This window comes from Thunnus albacares, chromosome 6 (assembly GCF_914725855.1).
Source record: "Thunnus albacares chromosome 6, fThuAlb1.1, whole genome shotgun sequence".
In the NCBI taxonomy this organism is placed as follows: Eukaryota; Metazoa; Chordata; class Actinopteri; order Scombriformes; family Scombridae; genus Thunnus; species Thunnus albacares.
In genome coordinates this window covers 919,367-938,233 of record NC_058111.1, presented here as the reverse complement: position 1 = coordinate 938,233, position 18,867 = coordinate 919,367, and the positions used below count along the sequence as shown (strand labels likewise).

The window sequence follows — 18,867 nt, the reverse complement described above, 5'->3', positions numbered from 1 at the left end:
ATGCTGATGAAGACCGTATACACTAAATTCTGGTTGGCTGATGAAGACCATGTGACATTTACATTCTTTTACATCGGTTTTGTGCTCCAGTTTAATTGTCTGTCTTTGCCTTTTTTAATTTCAGTCAAGAGCTGATTCTCATCCACCAGGTTTTTATGGTGTTTCTTAATGTTATCTGGTTTCAACATTTTAAAGATAAGACTAACGCTGGTCCTTCTGCCTTTCTTTGGGCTTCCAGGTGCAGTGGTTAGTAAGCAAAGTACATTTACTCAAGTACTGTACTGAAGTACAGTTTAGAGGTACTTGTACTTTACTTGAGTATTTCCATGTGATGCTACTTTCTACATGTCAGAGGGAAATATTGTACTTTCTACTCCACTACATTTATTTGACAGCTTTAGTTACTTTTCAGATGAAGATTTGACACAATGGATAATATAACAAGCTTTTAAAATACAACACATTGTTAAAGATGAAACCAGTGGTTTCCAACCTTTTTGGCTTTTGACGTCTTACAAAAAGCAGTGTGTAGTCGGGGTCACATTTCACATGTCTATGAGTTGTTAACAGCTCCACCAAATAGTGATTTTTCCCTCTAAACTTCTCACATGCTTTCATTTCAATAAATGTTCAAATGATCCAATATTTCAGCAAAAATCAAAGATTAGAGAAAAAGTCCAAAAACTGAAAACAGATTTGTGTATCAGAACTTTGTTTTTTCTTCTTTCCTCTCCCATTAATCATCTCACCACCCCTCAGATTTATCTGCTGACCCTTTGGAGGGGCCCGACCCCTAGGTTGGGAACCACTGGACGAAACTAGCTAACTGTATATAAAGTAGTGTAAACTAGCTCCACCTCCAGCAGCTACAACAGTAACATGCTGCTCTAACACTGATGCTTCACTATTAATAATCTAATGATGTCATATATAATAATATATCAGTCGGAGTCAGAGGGACCAAACCACTACTTTTACTGCAATACTTTAACTACATCAAGCTCATAATACTTATGTACTTTTACTGCAATACTTTAACTACATCAAGCTCATAATACTTATGTACTTTTACTGCAATACTTTAACTACATCAAGCTCATAATATTTTTGTACTTACTTGTAATGGAGTATTTCTACTTTGCTGTATTGGTATTTTATACTGCAGTAAAGGATCTGAGTACTTCTTCCACCGCTGTAAATAAGTGTAAGTGATGAAAAAACAGAATTGGAGGTTTAAATTATTTCAGCTGTTTTAACAATCAATCAAATATCAAAACAGTTACAATAGATTAATTTTCTTTGATTGATAAATCAGTTGAGCTCCAGATTGACTTCATACATTAAATATATTTACATGTTACCGTGTGTATTTGTTTGTTTTTCATATCATCTTTTTATTGTTCATTAATTTATCTGCAGACACTTTGCTAATGTTTGCACTTTCTGATTTTAGTTCTTCCCAAACTGATAATGTTGTTGATGCGAATGACTAAAACTAGAAAAAGATCATATTTCTCCCATTTTAGCTTCACTACATTGGCTTCCTGTAAAATCTAGAATAGAATTTAAAATCCTTCTCCTAACTTACAAAGCCCTTAATGGTCAGACACCATCATATCTTAAAGAGCTCATAGTACCGTATTATCCCATTAGAACACTGCGCTCCCAGTATGCAGCTTATTGGTGGTTCCTACAGTCTTTAAAAGTAGAATGGGAGGCAGAGCCTTCAGCTATCAGGCTCCTCTCCTGTGGAACCATCTTCCAGATTGGGTCCGGGGTGCAGACACCCTCTCTATGTTTAAGAGTAGGCTTAAAACTTTCCTTTTTGATAAAGCTTATAGTTAGGGCCGACCAGGCTCGCCTTGGATCAGCCCTTAGTTATGCTGCTATAGGCCTAGACTGCTGGGGGACTTCCCATGATGCACTGAGCTCCTCTCTCCTCCTCTCCATCTGTATGTATTAATGTACCATTAATGCATGTTACTAACTTAACTTCTTCCTGGAGTTTTTGTGTTTTCTTGTCTCGCAGGTTCCTATGGATCAGGGTCTCGGACCTCCTAGTTATGGATCGCAGGCTTCCGTGGCTGCAGGGACCCCCGTGCTGGCGTGGTCCTGCTTGACACCCACACTCTCAATGATTATTACTAGTCATATCTCTATTATTGTTATCATTGTTATGCTTCTCTGTGTCTCTCTCCTTCTTTCTCTCTCAACCCAACCGGTTGAGGCAGACGGCGTCCACCCAGAGTCCAGTCCTGCTTGAGGTTTCTTCCTGTTAAAGGGGAGTTTTTCCTGCTGCTGATGGAGGAATGTTGGGTCTCTGTAGATTAAAGAGTTCAGTCCAGACCTGCTCTCTGTGAAAAGTGCCCTGAGATAACTTCTGTTGTAATTCGGTGCTAATAAAGTTGAATTGAATCAATTCCTAATTATGAGAAAACTTGGTTTATTTTATGTTTGGTTAAAGTTTGCGTGTTGTTGAACATGTGAACAGAAGACGGGATACGTGTTCAGTGTGTTTTTAGGTTTTCTTGGTTTCCACATCCACATGTCTCCTCTCATACAAAACTACTGAATTATAAACTAGAACAGACAGTCACAGGTCATTTGGCACTCAGCATCGACCACCCAACACTCTGCTGTCATACTGCCTCAACTGAAGGATCAAAGCTAATCCGTGTTGTAGCGAGGCATCAGTAAGAAAAGCCCTTCAGCTGAGAAAACAACAGAAACACAACAAACTGAGGATGTCTGCCATTTCTGCCCAAAAGTCAACAAAACTTTCAATCCAATGATCCACATGATGATTAAATAACTGACTGAAATAGTAAAAACAACTAAAATCGATGTGGAAACAGGAATGTGATGAGGATCTGCGGTAAAGCAGTGTTCACATTATGGCAGAAAAACTATTTCTAGAATAACTACAAACTCCTGGTGAGTTATATGAGCTTATAACACACCTGATTCATCACAGACATACATTATATACTGCAGCTTTTGAGAATAACTTCAGGTCTCCGTAGAATCCTTAGTTTGTGTTTTGTTGTCCTGAAATGAGTGAAATCCAACATAACACTGTAAAATATCCACTTGAGGTCTTAGCTTTTAATGGTAACATCTACAAAATCTCAAATAAAACTGTGTGTATGTATTAACTACAGCTCTGTCCTGCAAACTACCTGCCTGAAGGTAACATGATGTCATCAGCAAGATGGTTTATCTAGAGGAAGAAGCGTCACTCTGGTGGTTTTTAAAACAAAACATAAACAACACAGCCCATCCTCCATCTTTGCAAACATCACACTGAGACGGAGTGGTGCTTCTTTCTCAAAGAAACCATCTTTATGAGCTTAAAGTCGAACGCGAAATTTGGTGACGTTGTGGCGACTTGCAGGACCAGTTGGTGAACAGCTGTAGAGACTCTGTGTTATATACACTGTGTGTTATATACACTGTGTTATATACAGACTATGTGTTATATACACTGTGTGTTATATACACTGTGTGTTATATACAGATTGTGTTATATACACTGTGTGTTATATACAGACTGTGTTATATACACTGTGTGTTATATACAGACTGTGTTATATACACTGTCTGTTATATACAGACTATGTGTTATATACAGACTGTGTGTTATATACAGATTGTGTGTTATATACAGACTGTGTGTTATATACAGACTGTGTTATATGAGACTATGTGTTATATACAGACTGTGTGTTATATACACTGTGTGTTATATACACTGTGTGTTATATATATACTGTGTGTTATATACAGACTGTGTGTTATATACAGATTGTGTGTTATATACAGACTGTATTATATACAGACTGTGTTATATACACACTGTGTGTTTTATACACTGTGTGTTATATACAGATTGTGTGTTATATGCACTGTGTTACATACAGACTGTGTTATATACACACTGTGTGTTATATACAGACTGTGTGTTATATACAGATTGTGTGTTATATACAGATTGTGTGTTATATACAGACTGTGTTATATACAGACTGTGTTATATACAGACTGTGTGTTAAATACACTGTGTGTTATATACATACTGTGTGTTATATACACTGTGTGTTATATACATACTGTGTGTTATATACAGACTATGTGTTATATACAGACTGTGTGTTATATACACTGTGTGTTATATATAGATTGTGTGTTATATACGGACTGTGTGTTATATACACTGTGTGTTATATACACACTATGTGTTATATACAGACTGTGTGTTATATGTACTGTGTGTTATATACACACTGTGTGTTATATGCACTGTGTGTTATATACACACTGTGTGTTATATACAGATTGTGTGTTATATACAGACTGTGTTATATACAAATTGTGTGTTATATACACTGTGTTATATATAGATTGTGTGTTATATACACTGTGTGTTATATACAGACTGTGTGTTATATACAGACTGTGTGTTATATACAGATTTTGTGTTATATACAGACTGTGTGTTATATACAGACTGTGTGTTATATACATACTGTGTGTTATATACACTGTGTGTTATATACAGACTATGTGTTATATACACTGAGTTATATACACTGTGTGTTATATATAGATTGTGTGTTATATACGGACTGTGTGTTATATACAGACTGTGTTATATAAAAATTGTGTGTTATATACAGACTGTGTGTTATATACAGACTGTGTGTTATATGCACACTGTGTGTTATATACACTGTGTGTTATATACACACTGTGTGTTATATACAGATTGTGTGTTATATACAGACTGTGTTATATACAAATTGTGTGTTATATACAGACTGTGTGTTATATACAGACTGTGTGTTATATACAGATTTTGTGTTATATACAGACTGTGTGTTATATACAGACTGTGTTATATACATACTGTGTGTTATATACACTGTGTTATATACAGACTGTGTGTTATATACAGACTGTGTGTTATATACAGACTGTGTTATATACACTGTGTGTTATATACAGACTGTGTGACATACAGACTGTGTGTTATATACACTGTGTATTATATACAGACTGTGTGACATACAGACTGTGTGTTATATACACTGTGTGTTATATACACTGTGTGTTATATACAGACTGTGTGTTATATACACTGTGTGTTATATACAGACTGTGTATTATATACATATTGTGTGTTATATACACACTGTGTGTTATATACAGACTGTGTGTTATATACAGACTGTGTTATATACAAATTGTGTTATATACACTGTGTTATATATAGATTGTGTGTTATATACAGATTGTGTGTTATATACAGACTGTGTGTTATATACAGACTGTGTTATATGAGACTATGTGTTATATACAGACTGTGTGTTATATACACTGTGTGTTATACACACTGTGTGTTATATATATACTGTGTGTTATATACAGACTGTGTGTTATATACAGATTGTGTGTTATATACAGACTGTGTTATATACAGACTGTGTTATATACACACTGTGTGTTTTATACACTGTGTGTTATATACAGATTGTGTGTTATATGCACTGTGTTACATACAGACTGTGTTATATACACACTGTGTGTTATATACAGATTGTGTGTTATATACAGATTGTGTGTTATATACAGACTGTGTTATATACAGACTGTGTGTTAAATACACTGTGTGTTATATACATACTGTGTGTTATATACACTGTGTGTTATATACATACTGTGTGTTATATACAGACTATGTGTTATATACAGACTGTGTGTTATATACACTGTGTTATATACACTGTGTGTTATATATAGATTGTGTGTTATATACGGACTGTGTGTTATATACACTGTGTGTTATATACACACTGTGTTATATACAGACTGTGTGTTATATGTACTGTGTGTTATATACACACTGTGTGTTATATGCACTGTGTGTTATATACACACTGTGTGTTATATACAGATTGTGTGTTATATACAGACTGTGTGTTATATACAAATTGTGTGTTATATACACTGTGTTATATATAGATTGTGTGTTATATACACTGTGTGTTATATACAGACTGTGTATTATATACAGATTTTGTGTTATATACAGACTGTGTTATATACAGACTGTGTGTTATATACATACTGTGTGTTATATACACTGTGTGTTATATACAGACTGTGTGTTATATACACTGTGTTATATACACTGTGTGTTATATACAGACTGTGTTATATACAAATTGTGTGTTATATACAGACTGTGTGTTATATACAGACTGTGTGTTATATACACACTGTGTTATATACAGACTGTGTGTTATATGTACTGTGTGTTATATACACACTGTGTGTTATATGCACTGTGTGTTATATACACACTGTGTGTTATATACAGATTGTGTGTTATATACAGACTGTGTGTTATATACAAATTGTGTGTTATATACACTGTGTTATATATAGATTGTGTGTTATATACACTGTGTGTTATATACAGACTGTGTATTATATACAGATTTTGTGTTATATACAGACTGTGTTATATACAGACTGTGTGTTATATACATACTGTGTGTTATATACACTGTGTGTTATATACAGACTGTGTGTTATATACACTGTGTTATATACACTGTGTGTTATATACAGACTGTGTTATATACAAATTGTGTGTTATATACAGACTGTGTGTTATATACAGACTGTGTGTTATATGCACACTGTGTGTTATATACACTGTGTGTTATATACACACTATGTGTTATATACACACTGTGTGTTATATGCACTGTGTGTTATATACACACTGTGTGTTATATACAGATTGTGTGTTATATACAGACTGTGTTATATACAGACTGTGTTATATACAAATTGTGTGTTATATACAGACTGTGTGTTATATACAGACTGTGTGTTATATGCACACTGTGTGTTATATACACTGTGTGTTATATACACACTATGTGTTATATACACACTGTGTGTTATATGCACTGTGTGTTATATACACACTGTGTGTTATATACAGATTGTGTGTTATATACAGACTGTGTTATATACAAATTGTGTGTTATATACAGACTGTGTGTTATATACAGACTGTGTGTTATATACAGATTTTGTGTTATATACAGACTGTGTGTTATATACAGACTGTGTTATATACATACTGTGTGTTATATACACTGTGTTATATACAGACTGTGTGTTATATACAGACTGTTATATACACTGTGTGTTATATACAGACTGTGTGACATACAGACTGTGTGTTATATACACTGTGTGTTATATACAGACTGTGTGTTATATACACTGTGTGTTATATACAGACTGTGTATTATATACATATTGTGTGTTATATACACACTGTGTGTTATATACAGACTGTGTGTTATATACAGACTGTGTTATATACAAATTGTTATATACACTGTGTTATATATAGATTGTGTGTTATATACACTGTGTGTTATATACAGACTGTGTGTTATATACAAATTGTGTGTTATATACAGATTTTTTGTTATATACAGACTGTGTGTTATATACAGACTGTGTGTTATATACATACTGTGTGTTATATACACTGTGTTATATACAGACTGTGTGTTATATACAGACTGTTATATACACTGTGTGTTATATACAGACTGTGTGTTATATACACTGTGTGTTATATACAGACTGTGTGTTATATACACTGTGTGTTATATACAGACTGTGTATTATATACATATTGTGTGTTATATACACACTGTTATATACAGACTGTGTTATATACACTGTGTTATATACAGATTGTGTGTTATATACAGATTTTGTGTTATATTCAGACTGTGTGTTATATACATACTGTGTGTTATATACACTGTGTTATATACAGACTGTGTGTTATATACAGATTGTGTGTTATATACAGATTTTGTGTTATATACAGACTGTGTGTCATATACAGACTGTGTGTTATATACACTGTGTGTTATATACAGACTGTGTATTATATACATATTGTGTGTTATATACACACTGTGTTATATAGACTGCGTTATATACACTGTGTTATATACAGATTGTGTGTTATATACAGATTTGTGTTATATACAGACTGTGTGTTATATACATACTGTGTTATATACACTGTGTTATATACAGACTGTGTTATATACAGACTGTGTTATATACAGATTGTGTGTTATATACAGATTTTGTGTTATATACAGACTGTGTGTTATATACATACTGTATGTTATATACACTGTGTTATATACAGACTGTGTGTTATATACAGATTGTGTGTTATATACAGACTGTGTTATATACACTGTGTTATATACACACTGTGTGTTATATATAGATTATGTGTTATATGAGACTGTGTGTTATATACAGACTGTGTGTTATATACACACTGTGTGTTATATGGAGACTGTGTTATATACACACTGTGTGTTATATACAGACCGTGTGTTATATACAGATTGTGTGTTATATACAGACTTTGTGATATACAGACTGTGTGTTATATGGAGACTGTGTGTTATATACAGACTGTGTTATATACACTGTGTGTTATATACAGACGGTGTTATATACAATGTGTGTTATATACAGATTGTGTGTTATATACAGATTTTGTATTATATACAGACGGTGTTATATACATACTGTGTGTTATATACACTGTGTTATATACAGACTGTGTTATATACACTGTGTGTTATATACAGATTGTGTGTTATATACAGATTTTGTGTTATATACAGACCGTGTGTTATATACAGACTGTGTTATATACATACTGTGTGTTATATACAGACGGTGTTATATACAGACTTTGTGTTATATACAGACCGTGTGTTATATACAGACGGTGTTATATACAGACTGTGTGTTATATACAGACTGTGTTATATACAGACATTGTGTTATATACAGACTGTGTTATATACAGACTGTTATATACATACTGTGTGTTATATACAGACGGTGTTATATACAGACTGTGTGTTATATACGTACTGTGTGTTATATATAGACGGTGTTATATACAGACTGTGTGTTATATATAGACGGTGTTATATACAGACTGTGTGTTATATACAGACGGTGTTATATACATACTGTGTGTTATATACAGACTGTGTGTTATATACGTACTGTGTGTTATATATAGACGGTGTTATATACAGACTGTGTGTTATATACAGACGGTGTTATATACAGACTGTGTGTTATATACAGACGGTGTTATATACAGACTGTGTGTTATATACGTACTGTGTGTTATATCTAGACGGTGTTATATACAGACTGTGTGTTATATACAGACGGTGTTATATACAGACATTGTGTTATATACAGACTGTGTTATATACAGACTGTTATATACATACTGTGTGTTATATACAGACGGTGTTATATACAGACTGTGTGTTATATACGTACTGTGTGTTATATATAGACGGTGTTATATACAGACTTTGTGTTATATACAGACGGTGTTATATACAGACTGTGTGTTATATACAGACCGTGTGTTATATACGTACTGTGTGTTATATATAGACGGTGTTATATACAGACTGTGTGTTATATACAGACGGTGTTATATACAGACTGTGTGTTATATACAGACCGTGTGTTATATACATACTGTGTGTTATATACAGACTGTGTGTTATATACGTACTGTGTGTTATATACAGACGGTGTTATATACAGACTGTGTGTTATATACAGACGGTGTTATATACAGACTGTGTGTTATATACAGACCGTGTGTTATATACATACTGTGTGTTATATACAGACTGTGTGTTATATACGTACTGTGTGTTATATATAGACGGTGTTATATACAGACTGTGTGTTATATACAGACGGTGTTATATACAGACTGTGTGTTATATACAGACCGTGTGTTATATACATACTGTGTGTTATATACAGACTGTGTGTTATATACGTACTGTGTGTTATATACAGACGGTGTTATATACAGACTGTGTGTTATATACAGACGGTGTTATATACAGACTGTGTGTTATATACAGACCGTGTGTTATATACATACTGTGTGTTATATACAGACTGTTATATACAGACTGTGTGTTATATACGTACTGTGTGTTATATAGACGGTGTTATATACAGACTGTGTGTTATATACACTGTGTGTTATATACAGATTGTGTGTTATATGAGACTGTGTGTTATATACATACTGTGTGTTATATACAGACGGTGTTATATACAGACTTTGTGTTATATACAGACCGTGTGTTATATACAGTCTGTGTTGTATACAGACTTTGTTGTATATACAGACCGTGTGTTATATACAGACTTTGTGTTATATACAGTCTGTGTGTTATATACATACTGTGCGTTATATACAGATTGTGTGTTATATACATACTGTGTGTTATATACAGTCTGTGTTATATACAGGCTTTGTGTTATATACATACTGTGTGTTATATACAGATTGTGTTATATACATACTGTGTGTTATATACAGACCGTGTGTTATATACAGTCTGTGCTATATACAGACTTTGTGTTATATACATACTGTGTGTTATATACAGATTGTGTTATATACAGACTGTGTGTTATATACAGACTGTTATATGCAGATTGTGTGTTATATGGAGTGTTGTATATACTGTGTGTTATATATAGACCGTGTGTTATATACAGATAGTGTTATATACAGTGTGTTATATACACTGTGTGTTAAATACAGACTGTTATATACATACTGTGTGTTATATAAAGTGTGTTATATACAGATTGTGTGTTATATATAGATTGTGTTATATACACTGTGTGTTAAATACAGACTGTGTGTTGTATGAGACATTAAATGGAGTCATCTTGTGCTCTATAATATTGTGATGAGTTTCTAAATGATTAATTGAGAAAATAATTGTTAGTTGAAGCCCTAAAAGTCACCTCTTGTAAATAATTGTAGTTCAGGATCAAAATTAAAAGTAGGGATTGTGAGGAGAAAATTCAGTTTCACTTTAATGGCTAACTATATTAAGTGAACTGTCCAGTTTCTGCTGAGGAAAAATAAAAGTTATTTTCCTGCTATTTGATAGTTTTCTATCAGTTCTGATTACAGGTGAAATTACTCTTTGTGAGCATCACCTGTGTTTTTATAACAAACCTGGTTGTCAATCTGCATTTCTGAAATAATGTAAATTACGGCTTCTGAGATAAAACTTGATGATTTTTTTGTTTTGGAGTCATACTGGAATGAAAAAAGAAAACAGACCATCCATCCATCCATCTCGTAATGTAGAGCCATTTAAAAACTAATGTCAGCATTAGTACAGATGTGTATTTCTAGCATTATACGAGGAGGATGGGTCACATACACCTGTAAAACTCATCCTCTGAATCCTTTATTAATGAGCTCAAACAATAAAACTCGTCCCATCACATGACTTTTCTCTCCCGGAGAGTAACGAGGCGGGCTGGATCTTTCCTGACAATCAGCCATTAATCACTTTCTCCTTCAGTTAGTCTGTGGAGCATCTCCAATAGACTACAGTTCCCATGAGCCTCGGTGGGTACAGACAAGACTCCATCCAGATCGGCACAACATTGGAGGAGGAAACCCCCCCCCCAAAAAAATCACAAAGTGTCTGAAACGTTCAGTGGAAGACCATCAGCTGCAGAAACCATGGAGAGATTTATCGGAAGAATTCGGTTCCGCGGCTGCTGGACGACAAAGAAACGTGAATTATTGGTGAAGAAGTGCAAACTCCTGCAGCTCAGCTGAACAACAAACTACTTTTAGGCTTTAATGTGTCTCATTTAAATGTGTGTTAGTGTCCTTTAGCCCCAACATTATGGAAGCCCAAAGTGTCAATATTAAATGAATTAGACTTAAAATCAAAGAAATAATCATATGAATAAATTATGTAAAATATATAAGTGAACCAACAATTTGTGAAATAATAAAATTGTTATTATAATAATTATCAATTATAAAATTTATATACATTTATTAATATTATTAAAGATTATTATTAAAAATTAAATATTATATATTTTATGCTAACTGTCTCTCTGAGGAACGTCTTTGGATTCAAAACGCTGTTGAAGTAGTTTTGTCTTAGCCGGCTAATGTTAGCTGCTGCAGTAATAAACAAAGCTCACAACCTGCCTAGCTAGTTAGCCAACTAGCTAGTTAGCCAACTAGCTAGACTAATTAGCTCGTTAGCTAGCTAGCTAGGCAGCATGAGCAGTTAAGGCTTATAAGCTAAAGCAGTTTGTGTGTATTTACAGCAAGCAGCAACCTCCGGGGCTGTAAAATGAAGCCAAAAACTGCAGTTCCTTGAACAGCCACTTGAGGCTCCAAAAGCGAGTCAATCCCCATAGACCTCCATGTTAAAATGTCCAACTTTACAGCAGAAATAAACATGTTTACAGCCTGGTACAAACAACGGTTTTGGTCTCTGTAGCTAATTTCCTCTTTCATGACAACTGTACGGGGGGTGAATTTTTTTATAACTCACCCGTTTAAGTTTTATTAAGCCGTAAAGTTTTGCATATTGAAGGACATGACTGCTTTGAGTGACAGGTCCGCCAGCCGTTAGGTGGCTTGTTTCAGCCATTCGGCCCCGCCTCTTTGCCCATTTTTGATTGGCTGGGAGTTAGGCAGAGTCACGCACTGCCAAGATGGCGACGGCCGGAGCGGCTCGCTTTGAGTTTCAGAACCGCTCTTCAGAAACCAACGAGTGTCGTCACGGTAACTACGTCCATATTTTTATACAGTCTGTGGTTTACAGCAGCTAGTTGTTCGGTTAACTTTTAGTCTTGCTGTCGTTCTCGCTAACAGAAGCTAAACGGCTACATCTGGTAGCTGCTGTTGAGCTTGCTAGTGGCAGGGGGCTTGTGATTGGCTGAAAGGCAGAGACAACATTGAAAAAATAAAGTTACGAAATAAAAAGTAGACTTTTGGAAAAAAAGGACATTATGAACTAAAAATTGTAACAAATAGAATTTGAGTTGAAATTATTTATAAATTATTTAATTTTCTGAAATAATAATGAAGTCCTGATGATGAATTAATATTTCATGTTAATTAAAAGTTGAATTTTACTAATTTATTAAATTATTTTACAAATTATTGTTTCATTTATGTATTTTTCTAAATTTATACATGTGATTATTTTTTTCATAATTACTCATTAATTTCTGCAATATTGAACCCTTTGGGACACCATAAGCACAACACTTCCTGTTGTTGATAAAAAAATAAAGCACATTTTTGACATGTTTCACCCCGACAGGTGACGACAGGTGAAGTTTTTGCTTCTAATGAGAACAGCAGACGATCACTTCCTGTCAATTAGTTGTTTGTAATTTGATCAATTGAACACTTTTATAGGAATCTGCACCTCTGAGGATCAATACAAACCTGCGTCAGAATACTGAATCAGTGAAATAATAAATAATGTTTTTATTGATGCTGTAGTGTGATATTTGTTAATATTGTTGGTCTCATTCTGTTTGTAAAAAGCTTTTAACAGCTGCTGTATAAATAAACTTTGCTTACTTTATTATTTTAGTTTATATTTTAATCACATGGTGCATATTTCTGAATAAAAGTGAGTTTAATCAAATTAACACAGTCATTGACACAAAGACAGAAGTCTGTCATTATCAGCAGTTTGTTCCTCGTTATGTTGATTTCTGCAGCGTCAACGGCTGCAACAATGATTCTCTATAAGTCACTTCATTATTATTTTGTCTATAAAATGCTGAAATTAAAGCCTGACGTCCAAACTGATTCTTCAGAAAGAGTCTAAAGACACAAAGAATCAGATTAAATGTCTGTAAAATGAAAGAATGTTTGTGTTTAAATCCAGCTGGACTTCCTATAAAAACTGCAGCTGATGGTGGTTTTGGTGATCTGCTGGTGAAAACACGTCCATGTCTCAGGTCTCATTAACCCTTTTTCCTCACCAGTGTTTAAAGGGTTAAATAAAGTCATTAAAACATTCAGACCTTTAACTTTCTAACTTTGCATAAGTCAACGTCTTCCTGTCTGACTCCTCACTAGTGCTTCTTGTTGATTCGTCGAGATCTCCGCAGGCCACGCCTCCTGCGGTTCTGATTGGACATCCAGGACCGCAGGAAGTACTTGTCGGGACTCCTCCGGCGGGCGGCGCTCTGGTTCTCCAGGTCGAACTGTCTCTGCAGCTTCAGGGCCAGCGCTCGGTCCTGCTGGATCTGCCCCCTCCTCAGGTCCGGGTCTCGGTCCGGGTCCAAGTGTTTGGTCTTCTGGTTCCTCTTCTGGCCCCTCCGGGAGGTAGACTGGTTGTCGGACTCCTTCCTGGGACTCTGCGAGTCCTTTGGCACTAACTTGCAGGACTGGAAGCCGGAGTTCTTTGTGTATGGCGAGAACGACTGTTTCCGGCTGAACAGCGTTCCGCCGCCGCCGCCACACGACTCCGGAGCTCCGCCCGCCGGCTCAAAATCTGAAGTTCCTCTGAACGCCGCCTCGCTGCTGTAGCGGATCGCAGGGACCCGGATCTTTACAGACTGTTTCTGGAAGCCGTCCACGTCTCCCGACGGAGGGTCGAACAGCAGCTTCCTCTTGTTGACGGACACGACGCCGTCTCCCACCGAGTTCTGATGCGTCTTCACGGCGTCCTGGAGCTCGTTGACGGGGCTCGTCAGCGTGGCCTTGGAGTTCACTTTGAGGCTCTGGCGGTCCAGCTCGATCTGCCTCCACTTCTGCAGCACGGCAGGACTCGCCTCGTAGCTGGTGGCCTTCTGCAGGCCGCGGGTCAGGTTCCTGGGCGTGGACTTGACGATGGTGGGCTCCATCAGCCGGCCGTCCGGCAGCCGTTTGGGCGGCGTGCACGGCGAGCAGACGATGGGTTTGAAGTGGTTGAGCTCCTCGGAGATGCTGTCGTTGCTCTCGGGGCTGATGGAGCGCTCCGGGCCCAGGGCGGTGGACGATGACGTCATCACGGCGCGCCAGGTGAGCCGGCGGTCGGGCGCGGTGACGGGAGCAGAAACGGAGCGACTGTTCTCAGAGGAGAGGAGGATTCCTGCGGTGAAGCTGTGGCTGATACCGACCTGAGGAACACAACAGACATTAAACACAGCATCAGACAGACAGACCAGGTCTCAGGTGAGTTCATGTGTGTGTCGTACTCTGTCCATCATGGCCGGCGGCGGGAACACCTTCAGCTTCCCTCCACCGTCCTCCACTGGGTCAGTGCAGCTCCGACTCCTCTGAGAACCACTGAAGAAGAAACACAGGGTCAGAGGTGACACCGACTGTCAGCGGGTACGACTCTGAGCCGACAGGTGAATGACGCTCTGCTCACCTGCTGATGGCGGACGAGGTTTTGGTTTTCCTGACGAAGGCGGAGACGTTTCTGATCCTCCTGCTGATTGGCTCCTCGTTCTCGGAGTCAGACAGAACTCCCTGAGAAAAACCAGCGGTTTGAGACGGACAGAACCTCACAGACTCTTTATGATGATGATGATGATGATGGTGATTGTTCAGACTCACAGGCTCTTCATCATGTCGGACTGATCCTGGTTCGTCTTTACAGATGTGAATGTTTCTCCTCTTGACTTCCTCTCTGTCCTCCGACAGCAACAGCTGGAACAGTCACAAACCAAACTAACTCACATTTAAATCACATTAAAATAACGAATGATTTTACAAAAACAGTCAAATAAAAGTTTGAGTGAATGTGTCTCAGTTTACATCAAGAAGTGACGCCTTTATTACGCTTTCGAGTATCGAACTCGATACCTCGATGGCATCGACTGAATTGCTTTGACTATCAAAAAAATTCTTGTTTCTCGGTACCAAACTGGACACCTAGCAGGAGCCGAGCCGCCATCAGTAACAGGAAGTTCAACCAAAACACGTAAGAAGACGTATTAAAGTATCAATGATGATGATGATGATGATGACTCTGCCTGTCGTAAGACATCAGAGCAGCGGCGGTTCGGCGGCTGGCGAACAGCTGTGAGGCTCGGCTTACATTATTTAACGTTAGCTAACATTAGCCTCCGTTAACACAGAGACTGCTTCGCTACGTTAGCGGCCGTTCACCAGCCGCTGATGTCATACGACAGGCATCATCATCATCATCATCATCGGTGATATTTTAACACAGCTTCGTCTCGTCTTACCTGCAGGTTACGTGTTTTGGTCCAACTTCCTGTTACTGATGAAGCTGCTACGTTTTGAGCTGTTAGCCCAGCTAGCATTAACAGACAATATAAACAAAACAGCAGCAGCTGTTCAGAGACACTTTGAAACTAACCGACGTTAAAACCAGCGAGTTTAACTGGTTGGTGAGTTTTTTCAGACGCCATTAGCTGATATTATGGGATGAACGGTTTGTCGTGCTGAGATTAGCTTGATGGCATCAACACTATGACAGTGATTGTAGTAAATCTGTTTTTATTTCTTAACTACTTTGAGTGTGTAATAATAAAAGTAAAGATTTGTACTCTAATGTGATTTTCTTTTTGTTAAAAATGGATTTTATAAAAGGAACGATAACCGGAACTAATTATACTTTAATATGTTTAATATTTTACATGCATACTGGTATAACTGGCAGAGCTCCAGTTAGCTCCTCTCATGTGTGATGATACATGTTAACATCAGTTCAGCTTTAACTTGTGTTGACTTCCTGTTAATGACGTCACTAACGAACAGTTCACTACTTTACTGTCTGTGAATCTTCTTGCTCACCTTGTGTTTCATGTTTGATGAAACTTCAGCAGACTTTGGGACGAGAGCCGGACACACGAAGAACTCTGACGACAGAAAACAAACAAACAAACATCATAAATAACAACGTCAACAAGGAGAAAACCAGAGCTGCAACCATTAATCAACTCAATCAATTAATTATCTGATTCCAGCTTCTTCAGTGTGAATATTTTCTGGTTTCTGATCCAGTTTTCACTGTTTTCTGACATTTTATGGACCAAACAACTAATCAATCAATCTTGAAAATAATCAACAGATTAATCGATAATGAAAAATAACAGTTAGCTGCAGCTCCAGAGAAAACATCAGCAAACTACTTGTAAGATGTATTAAATTATAAAAGTAGGAGCAGGTTGTGATTTAAAGCTGCAACTTAAGATTCTTTTTATTATTGATTAATAAAACCCAGAGTCAAAGTTGTTCTGTCTGATCAACAAATATTCAGTTTACTAATCTCTAAAACGATAATTCAAATATCAAAACAGTTGCAGAGTGATCGATTAATTGTTGCAGCTCTACTGTGATTGAGGAATTTATCCTGATTATTGATTAGTAACTTTACCCACAGTGATATTAAAGGCAGATACACATTTAGATTGTCTCATGGACACTTGTCCTTATAAAATATTATGTAATAATAATAAATCGTCTGTATTGAAGGGAACAAACTCAGACTGTAAACGGAGAAATGAAAAGTTTTGTTAGTTCTGAACGAAGCCAAAAAACTGACTATTACCTGAAATTACCTGCATGTTCTGAGTTACAGCAGCTGTGTTTTCTCTATGTTGTTCGGGTTTAATTCCATTTAAGACTTAATAATCAATAAAAACAAAACAGCTGCTGCAGACAGAAACACGGTGATGAAGGAGACCGAGAGGAAACAAGTCTGGACAAGTCCTCCAACAAATCACCTGATCTGAGCGGAGACAGCGCAGATATCTGCTTTATCCTGCACATCTGACACATTCATGTCAATCAATGTCTTTGATAAACATCAAGCTCACACTTCATGACGCTTTATCTGATAATATCAATGATTTCTGTCTTTTCTGCTCCAGCAAGCTTCATACAAAACTCCATGAAACACATTTAAACCTGCCGTTATGTTGTCCACCGAGTGACTGAAACGTTTAAGTATCTGTAAGCGGCTGACTGAGACTGTTACTGCCGGTAAAGTGAAGCTGACAGCCGGTCAGAAACTCTTCAGGCCTCCTGCTGATAAAACCAAAGTTACAGCAAAGTTACTGAGGACTGAATTAAAGTCTGGCTGTGTCTGATGTTCCTGTGGTTAATTTGTCAGAACAAACAGCCAGCAGTAGCGGAATGTCAGCTGTGGTTTCCCCGGTAAACACACCGACCTCTCCGGCTGTCGCAGTCCCTCCTGCCCGGCCTGCTGCTGCTCCTCTCGGGGTCACTCCTCCTGCGGAGCCGCTCGTCGCTGCCGGAGCTCCGGGCCCGGCAGAGCGGACAGGCCGGTTGTCCGCCGGGCTGAGCCTCCGCACACACCGCGCACTTCTTCATCTCGTCGTCCCGCGGGCTACACGCGGCCCCGCGCCCGGCTCCGGGCCGGGAGTCGGGCCGGGAACCGGGCAGGGACCTGCCGGCGGCGCTGGCCGGTCTGCAGGGCGATTCGGCGGACCCTGCGGTCGCCATCTTCCCTGGTGAGTCTTCTCTCTCCGGTCCGCGCTCACATCAAGCCCCGCCCCGCCGCGCGCAGCCCGCCAACCGCGGAGCTGGAACACCGCGCGAGATGCAACTTCACAATAAAATATATTTATTATGAAAAACAGAAAATAACGGAAGTCATGTTTGAGAGGATCTGAAATAAACAGGGGAGTATTTTATTTACTTACAATTTTAAATGATGTTTCATCCATTTTCTTTTCTTCTTATCCTCAACAGGGTCAGCTGATGTTGGGCTAGAGGCAGAGTACACCTGGACAGGTAGCCAGCCAATAACAGAGCTAACATACAGTATGGAGACAGACAGCTATTCACACTCACATTCACACCTAAGGGCAAGTTAGAGTCACCAGTTAACAACTGGCTGACCGGCAGTGCATAGAGTGCACAGAAGCGGATAATTTATTGATTTATTTTCA

The 18,867-nt window shown here is 37.5% G+C and overlaps 1 protein-coding gene across 2 annotated transcripts; it reads right to left on the bottom strand.

Annotated features, from left to right (window-relative positions):
- Nucleotides 1–11,288: 11,288 nt before the first annotated feature.
- rnf169 (ring finger protein 169) lies at nucleotides 11,289–18,460 on the bottom strand. Of its 2 annotated transcripts, none has more exons than XM_044353861.1 (7): nucleotides 18,124–18,460; nucleotides 16,745–16,809; nucleotides 15,539–15,631; nucleotides 15,351–15,451; nucleotides 15,175–15,265; nucleotides 14,069–15,096; nucleotides 11,289–11,718 (listed from the first exon to the last, which is right to left on the bottom strand). In XM_044353861.1, exons 1-7 carry the CDS (start codon nucleotides 18,416–18,418, stop codon nucleotides 11,694–11,696), a joined length of 1,698 nt encoding a protein of 565 aa, XP_044209796.1. In that variant the 5' UTR covers nucleotides 18,419–18,460; the 3' UTR covers nucleotides 11,289–11,693. The 2 variants fall into 2 exon arrangements, with proteins under 2 accessions (XP_044209796.1, XP_044209797.1); XM_044353862.1 differs by lacking the exon at nucleotides 18,124–18,460 and adding an exon at nucleotides 17,502–18,052.
- Between the last annotated feature and the right edge of the window lie 407 nt (nucleotides 18,461–18,867).

What these genes read in the sequence shown, in the direction of transcription:
- rnf169 (XM_044353861.1), bottom strand. Translation starts at nt 18,418, where the DNA reads ATGGCGACCGCAGGGTCCGCCGAATCGCCCTGCAGACCGGCCAGCGCC. An exon ending in CATCAAACATGAAACACAAG is followed by an intron (nt 15,632 to 16,744) that starts GTGAGCAAGAAG and finishes TGACTGTTCCAG; the next exon opens with CTGTTGCTGTCGGAGGACAG. An exon ending in CGCCGGCCATGATGGACAGA is followed by an intron (nt 15,097 to 15,174) that starts GTACGACACACA and finishes TGTGTTCCTCAG; the next exon opens with GTCGGTATCAGCCACAGCTT.